The sequence below is a fragment of the Stegastes partitus genome, unplaced genomic scaffold, assembly GCF_000690725.1.
Source record: "Stegastes partitus isolate 25-593 unplaced genomic scaffold, Stegastes_partitus-1.0.2 Scaffold72, whole genome shotgun sequence".
NCBI classification, from domain to species: domain Eukaryota; kingdom Metazoa; phylum Chordata; class Actinopteri; family Pomacentridae; genus Stegastes; species Stegastes partitus.
The window spans coordinates 814,243-823,060 of NW_007577803.1; the positions used below are offsets into that span (position 1 = coordinate 814,243).

At 43.1% G+C, this 8,818-nt stretch overlaps 1 protein-coding gene across 1 annotated transcript in view; it reads right to left on the bottom strand.

Moving 5' to 3' along the window:
* Positions 1 to 8,818, bottom strand: part of cdh13 (cadherin 13, H-cadherin (heart)) — a gene marked incomplete at its 5' end in the record, with an annotated part of 203,020 nt that overhangs the window by 35,251 nt on the left and 158,951 nt on the right. Inside the window, one exon of the mRNA XM_008276457.1 lies at positions 2,756 to 2,898. Within this exon, the coding sequence (XP_008274679.1) occupies positions 2,756 to 2,898 (143 nt within the window). The remainder of the gene's footprint in view (positions 1 to 2,755; positions 2,899 to 8,818) is intronic.

Below are 8,818 nucleotides of genomic sequence, written 5' to 3' on the forward strand. Positions count from 1 at the left end.
AACAAACAAACAAACACACAAACAAACAAACAAACAGTGTAGTGTAGTGTGATTAGGTGCACTTCTATGCTACATTATGAATAACTGCAATAAACGAGGTGGAAGAAACTCAACCTCAAAGAAGAAATTAACAAAACTGGAAAAAAAATGGATAGAAGTGTTTAGAAATGATTTTAAGTTGGGAATGTTGTAGTTATTGTCTTATGTCAGCTCGGTCGGCCATGTTTCATGGAAGAAGCAGCTACAGTCGACCAGTTAAACGTTCACATCTCACATGAATCACATAAACCACCTTAGATGAGCCTAAAACTTCTTTGGCAGAACTGAAGATATTTAGTCTGTTTTTGTTTCCTTTAATTTACTGAAATGCAAAATGCAGCACGACTACATTTAGATGAAGCTCAACATGATGCCGTGTTCAGGTACCAGCTCACAAAGCTCCTCTTGTTTTGACTTTAGTGTCAAAGTGATAATTGAGTTTTAAGATGATACCAAGACAACACAGTTTTTTGGACCTCGGCTGACCAAGTCGTTTGGTCAGTTGTTTTCATATAGCAAAAAAAGTCCAGCTTCTAAAAGGTTAATTGTTTCTAAATAAAGCAGCCATACAAGGGTCAATGAGGAAAATGTGTTTAACGAGTGAGTGAACTCGTCTATGGATGCACCGGATCCCAACTTGAGATGCTTCCTTGTTATTGTGATGTTTGCTGCATTGGACACATTTCTTGTTCGTATTAAAAAGCTACTAAGGTTCAATACCCGACTATTTGATTCAGATGTCCGTTAAATGGTCCGTTATCAGTGAATATCATCCGTATACACACACGGGTCAGTAGGGACCACCGTCGCCTTCTTGTACACTCAGCAGACCCGCTACCATCCATCCTCATCAAAGACAAAGTAAGACCGATAACGTCCTCCTGCGGCTGTGTGACTCAGTGCAGTGGATTCATCGCTGAAAATGCACAAAGTGGAGCTTCCTCCCACGTGGTAAACACAGCAGCAGATCTTAACCCAGACCACGACCCGTTTCTAAACCTAATCAGGTTGTTTTGGTGCCGGACTGAACCAAACATCAACCCAAAAGAAGCGAGTGAGAGCGAAAGCAAAAACATGATTTGGATCAAGCTGCTGCTTTATGCCTCGTCCATCTCCTCCACCCTCCACATGTGGACTTTTGTTTATTTTCGTTGGTGAAATAAAACTTGGCTACATATGAGGTGGTGAGGGAGCGCCATTAAAATTAGCGCTAACATGCCTGGTGAGCATACGAGAAGGTGGAGGAGGTCCCTACTGGCTCGTATGTATGGCAACGATGTGCACTGATAATGAGCAACTTAATGGTTTGATAACATTTGAGTTGGGTGACCAGCTCTACACCTAAATGCACAACACAAAAGCCTATGAGGGATACTTACTAGTGTCGCCCAACAGCGACCTGAGGACACAGATGCAGAAAGCAAACTGCAGGCGAGTTCTTGCAGGACTCAAGTTCAAGTACGGCATTGTCTCTGATTAATTAAACTTTTTGTAATGAAAAGGAGATGAAATGATCTCAAATTAAAACTCTCAGGTTACAAATTTAAATCCCAAGTCTTTGTATCTTGAAAACTTTTCAATAATATCCAGCTGTGTGCTCTTATCCAGCTTCTGGCTCCGGCACAAATCTCTCTCCCGGCTCTGTCCACTCGCCATTTCTCATCCTCTCTACCTATTCCTCATCCACTTCCCCGGCTCTATATCATTTTCTTGTTATCTTCTCTTATGTCCCTTCCTTTCTCTTCCTCCCCTGACTCTTCCACCTCCTCCCACCTTCTCCTCCTGCCCCATCATTACTCCTCTTTCAATGCTCATCTTTCTAAGGCTGCCGAATTTCCCAGCACAACAGTGCTATTCTGCTGCCTACTAATAGAATCCCTCAGTTCCTCTAATGGATCTGTCAGAATCTCCTGAGTACAGGAGACCAGATGGATTGATAGGGGGAGGGAGGGAGACAGACAGAGAGAGGGGGGACAAAGAGACAGAGAGACACAGAGAGATGATGAGACTGAGAGCGAGAGAGCGAGAGGAGAAAAAAAAAAAAGGGAGTTGCTCTCGACACTTTGATCTGTTCCTCGGAGAGCCTCGGAGCAGCAGCTCCACCGACATTGCCAAGCCGCCGGCATATGGTCCGATAGACGCGGTGCCACTTAAGGCCATCCCATTGTCACCATGGGATAATGACAGTCACACTGTGGCCAGGTGAGTCTTTTCAGACAGGCCTTTCTATGCATATGAAAAGGTTTGATTTCTACTTTTTTTTTTTTTCACACTTTGCCGCAGTGATTCTGTAACAACACTCTGCACCGAAAAGGAGTTCTTTAGAAAAGGAAAATGAGAATAAATATGTGGTGGGGAAACCTTGACGCCACTCCGCCACCGCATTAAGTCGAGCATTAAAACACGACAATGGAAACACTCTTTAAGTAGCTCATACATAAACATGTTTGTTTCAGTTGGTAGTTAAAGAGAACTCGTGTCACTGTTTGGTTGTTTTTTGTTTTTTTTGCATCTAATTGGTTTTATCCTCTAAACAGTGGCACCACAATAAAACAAACAGAATGCTTTTTATTAATTAGATCAATTATTGTTTCATAATATCAGAAGTAACAAATGGACATTTACGCATCGGAAAGTTTCGCCGATTATTTAAAAAAATGTCACACTGGATAATTATCTTCTGTCTCTTTCACACAGTGAGTTAATTGCAGCTCACCGTTGTCTGTGGCGGTGAAGACAGCTGTGTACTTGTTGTCGTGGACATAAGGAGACTCGCGGTCCAGCGAGGCCGAGGTGTTGACAGTTCCTTTGACTGGACTCACACTCAGCCAGCCTGCTGGGTCTTGCAGAACAGCGTACCTGGATGAAGGTAAAAAAAAAAAAAAGATAAGAAGTTGTGAGCACACATGGAAAAGATAAACTATGTGCTTTATCTTGTAAGAAGTTATTATTCCAGGTTATTTGCTGTAATATTTAAGGTGCTATACACACACAGACAGAAACAGCAGTACATCTGAATCCTCCACATTTCTCCAGACTGTGTATAAGTCATAGATTCTACATAAAAGTTGGGTGTAGCCGCCATTACCTCACCTATGGGTTTGTTGACTACTGCTTTGTACCATTGAATGCTGCATTTTGTCCATTTCCGTATTTGTTTTTCAAAACAGGACACGTCTGACAAGAGGAAGGTCTGACTGAGAACTCAAGGACATGATGCATGACTTCGGTCACAAGGCCCTCAAACACATCCTGGTTTACTCTACACGGCACCATAATGTACAAAATGAGCATCATCTGGTATTAAATAAGACCTGAAATTAGCGATCGACACCATAAACTCATTAGAAAAATGTTTACTGAGGTGACAGATCGGCTGAGAAGGAGGGTCATTTTCTGCAGTCTGACATATTACAGGAGTCGCTCCCTGCTGGCCATCTGAAAGAATGCAGGCTGAAGGTACTTTGCATTGACTTCACTGTTCAGATCCTGCAGCAGCTACATCATTTATATGCAGTCTGTGGTAAAACACCACTTTTTTGTCCAAAGGAAATCTTGTTGCTAAAGTGCATAAATGCTATTACTCATGGGAAAGCATGCTTAAAGTACTGATATCGTTATTGTTGGGCTCGGTTTGTTAAAAACAAGAACAAAAAAAACCAATACTGAACTCTGCATCACTGAAATCGCACAAAGAAGAGCAGATCTTTACACAAATGCAAAAAAAAGAGTTGAAAATAGTAGGTATATGCAACACAAAGTGAAAAAGGTAGGGAAAGAATCAAAGCTATAATTAAAAACACAACACGAGTAGACTGCAGGTTAATGAGATCTCACAATCTGAAGAAATACACTTTACAGAGCTGCAGTCTGAAGATGATGAAGGCCACTCCAAAAATCTTGTGGGCGAGCTGCCAAGCCGGCTTTGCCGTAAAAAAAAAAAAAAAACGAGCTGGAGAGCAGATCATGACCTCGCTAATGTGGCCACTCAGTCTGGCTCTGATGGCTGCTGGATGGTGATTGGAAGGGGCCTGCATCTGGGCTAGCATCACGAGGGATTGATTTAAGGGCTGTGGTGCTGTATTTTTCTATACATATATATATATATACACACACCGATGCACTTGCACAAGTTTGTACGCATGTAGGCCGCATGATTCATGTGTGCAGCTGAAAGTTTCCAACACACACACACACACACACTCGAGCACACAGACACACACACACACACAAGACTAGTGACTTCCACCACCACAAGGCCGCTCTTTGCCAAAGTGCTCAGCAGTAGACAAATTGTCTTTGAAATGGAGCTCTTCAGCTAACAGAGCGCGACAAAGCCTTGGGAAATGGCTTTGCAATCAACCTCTGCTCACACCTTTCGCCTCTCACTCTTACTCACATGCACTTTCCCTGCCAGCGATTACTACTGTTAACCAACACGTGTGTTTCACGGCAGCAAAAGAGGTGGTGTTGTGAGGTTAAGCGCACTATTAATGACACATCTATCAGTGAGCACGCTCTCTTTCAGTCCCGCTCTCGCTCTCTTTTTTCTTTTTTTTTTACAGGCTCACACTATAATGCAAACTGGAGGATCCCCATGATTCATGAGGCCAACTGCAGCAGTATAACACAGCCAGGTTCACAGGTTATTAACTTCCATATGTCTCACTCCCCCCTTCACCTGCTGCATTATCAGAAGCACTGTGTGGTCTCTGTGTTGGAGGATAGAGTCGGTCTGTCACCACATCGTGAAAGAGAAACATACACATGAATGAAATTATAATTTTTAGGGTATTTCCTGTCAAATAAATCACAGTGTATGCATTTAGCACAGCAGCCTGACTAATACACTGGCATTAATGGTAATAATCTATATTGTTTTGCTGTTGACAGACATGTTGGCTGATTTTGGAGAACAGTTTAGTTTTTAATTACATAATCGAGCAGCTGCTGACTTTTATTTTGAAATGTGAGTTCGTCATGAGGTGTAGAGTTACAGTAAATTCAAGGATCAACAACTTCAATCTTAGAAAAGTGCTTTGTGATGTGTACATGTTGACATTTTACACCCTCTTGGAGCAAATCCCTACTTGTTAAACAGGGACTGAAGTCTGAAAATCAGCATTTTCCTTCTACTTAAACTCAGAGATTTGCTCTAACACCGAGGCTTTAAGAACTTCTCACAGACATGTGGCGCTGCAACAGATCGCCGGAGTGAAAGATGACGGCATTGTGTTCCTCCCTACAGTGGAAGTCGTGGCGTGTGATGCTCCTGTCTGCCTTGGTGCAAGGTAACAACTAAATGAGTCCAGCCCAGTGTTTCTCCTCTCTGTGCAAACATGGGGACAGTCCATTAGAGCCCTTTAAAGGGCAAATTAGAAAGACATTAAAAAGCCATTAGGAATATTCATATCTGGTTCGACGTGTTTATCTCTAAAACCAGAGAAGGCCCAAACAAATCAGTCAACAATTGAGACAGTGCGCAAACACAATGCTCACACGTGTCCTCATTTGGCTGCAAACACACACAAACACACACACACACTCGCAGACACACAACAGCAAGCAAAAAGAAAAAATGGCCTCTTTCATTGTGAAATAAATCGCAAGACAGCAAGGTGATTTGTTCGGATTTTCGCTTAAGTTGCAGAATGTTCAGTATCACGAGGCAAACGCTGTGACCCCGGCGTTAGAGAGAGGTGGCCTTAATATGGTTCCACTGAACTGCAGAGCTGCACCCTGAGGGGCTACTCTGAGCTGCTATAGCTGGCATCAGCGCCCAGTCTGAGTGTGTGTGTGTGTGTGTGTGTGTGTGTGTGTGTGTGTGTGTGTGTGTGTGTGCTAGTCAGGCATTGCCCTTAGCGGTAAGAGGACACAGAGGAGCCGGTTCGGGGACTCGACTGAATCTGACTGTCAAAGTGTCTCATTAGAGGTGATCCAGGGCCACACACACATCATACGATACCAGCGCACAAAGCTTTTTAAAAGTGCTTTACTTAAGCCTCTCTGAGAAGCCGTCCTTTCAGTATTTATTTAAAAAAAATAAAACAGTTACTCTAAAATATTGGTCAAATTTGAAGTAATCTGCTTTTAAGCTGAAACTACTACAATTTAAGAAAATTGCAGGCACTCGCTAATTTTTGCTAAACAGTTAAAAACGTGTAATTCTCCAGAAGGACGGCTGTTTTGCCAACACTTAATAGGCAATCTGTGCAGAAAACCCCAAAAGCAAACGTAATGCAGCAGACAAAAAAAGAAAAAGAAGAAGCTGCCAGATAATGATGCTTAGCAAAACAAAGAGAGAGACTCTCAACTAATGCACGCCCAGAAAGTAAATAATTTATTTTGACAGCGAATTCAGAAGTTCTAATGTGAAAGCGGGCCTTCGCTGTCACCCTTTGGAAATGTGAGCGACAGACGGGTTCTTTCTGAGCGCGATCCGAGCCTTGTTCCTCGGTTTCTCTCAGACAACTCAAAGGAATCTGGGAGCAGGAGGGAGAAAGAGGCTTGCCGCCCACTTGTAATCCAGTTACATCAGGAACAAAATGCTGGCGTACATTGTGTACGTCTGCATCCGTGTCTGCGTGTCGATAGCAGGTGTGGGTGGGATACACGGAGTACGGGAGACAATTTGTGGTGAGAGCTAATTTGGAGGGAAGATAAAGGCTGAGCGGTGAGCGCCGTAAAGGAAAGCTCTTTGCATAAACACTGATTATTTCGCTTGTTTGTTGCACTTAAGTAAGATGTGTGGCTGGCACTTCTCCTAAGTAGTAGTAATGTACAGTAGTGTGGTTGTCGCTGCAATTTCCTCTTTTAAAGACGCACATTTTTTACTGGATCAGCAGCATAAACTTAGAACAGATGTTTAAGATTGTACTTTCCAAACTGGACAATGTATTTTTGTTTTAATGCCATCATTGTGCTTTTAGTTTGATTCTTCTGTGTTTTTTTTTCATAATTTAATGAACTCACTTGTGCTTTACTTGCATCATTAAGTACAATATTTTATGTATTTTTATGTTCTTTGATGGAAAGATGACCTGTCCAGAGTGTGCCGTCTCTTTCCTGATGTCTAACTATATTCCATCCATCCATCCGTCCGTCCGTCCATCCATCCATCCATCCATCCATCCATCCATGCATCCATCCATCCATCCATCCATCCATCCATGCATCCATCCATCCATCCGTCCATCCGCCCATCCATTCGTCCATCCATCCATCCATCCATCCATCCATCCATCCATCCACCCATCCATCCATCCATCCATCCACCCACCCATCCATCCATCCATCCACCCATCCATCCATCCATCCATCCATCCACCCATCCATCCATCCATCCATTTTCTATACACAGCTTTATCCTCTGTAGGGTCGCCCCAACATTTGACATCATACAACCCAGTGACTTTTAGCCTTTATTTAGTCTCTTAAGGGCTTTATGTCATAAAGATCCATTTAAACAACCTTTTATAAATACAAACTAGACTTGAGCTATCTACAGTTGGAACAGCATGAATCCATTTGTAAGCCAACTGAGGCCATAACGCCCCAACATTTGGCACAATATGACCTGTGTGATACGAAGCACTGCTGTTTCTTTAAACATGACGTAAACTCCTCCCCACCTAAAACTCCAGTGACTCAGTGCTGAACTTTCCAAAAGTTGGAAAGCCCACAAGAGACAGATATTAAAAAAAAGAAAAAATTGGTCAAAAATCCCAGCAGCAGCAGCAGCAGCAGCAGCAGCAGAGACTAAGACATCCTGACTTTTAGTACCCAGCGTGGATTAACTTTCAAGAACTGCGGATCCTGCACTTCCCATACTGCAACTAAACAGCATCTTTCATCAGACTCTCGCTGTCTCCTAAATGGCCACTTATTCCAAGGTTGTAATGAACCAACCACCATAATCCTGATGCATCAGCCGCTGCAAAGCTCCCGTCAGAGCCTCAGAGGATATTAGACAGAATGGCCGGACTACGCCTTATCAAATTGCTGCAATAGGGGGAAAAAAAGAAGACTTGTTTGTTAGTGTTTATTTTAATCAGTTACAGCCGTCTTTGGCAGTGCCGAGCTCAGGACGCAGTGGTGATGCTACTAAACAGTGTTGTGGGGACGTGTTTTGGTGGAACATTTGTGCTGAGGGCGGTGGGCGCTGCTGCCAAAATGGATAATTCACCAAAACACCCGAGCAGGCCTTATTTCCATCGTCGGTAACAAACAGAGGAGAAACATCAGAGAAGAACTTAGTTAGTTTTCAACGTCTTTACCTTCAGTGCATCCGGTCTACCAGTGTTCAGGCTACGCTATCCTTTTAAGAAGAACATCAAGCGGGATTTCAGTTTGGGAAACAGATAAAAGTCAGAAGGTGTGGGTCAGGTGAGTCAGGTTCATGGAGCAACAGCTTAAAGCCACATTTGGCTGCTTCTGCCTCCTGAGCTGTGTGGACGGACACATATGAGCTCACTATGGAAGTGTTGTCTACATCATTGTGATGCCCACTGAGAAATCTAACCGGCATAACTGGTGATGTGCCGATCACCAGTGATCGATTCTGGTCTGGTCTGGTCCATCTGAACTAGCCTAAAGACACAAGGATTTTTAGAGTAATAGTTTCCATCCTGTAACTCAAGACCTACCTACGTGGGTTGAATTATTCTGAAGAAAAACACACCATGACTTAAAAAAGGCATTCTTTTGGTCTGTTCTTGTGATCAGTTTCCCTCTCAGTGTCAAGGGTTCTTTGCCACCAGATGGTCGTATTGTCCTGGAG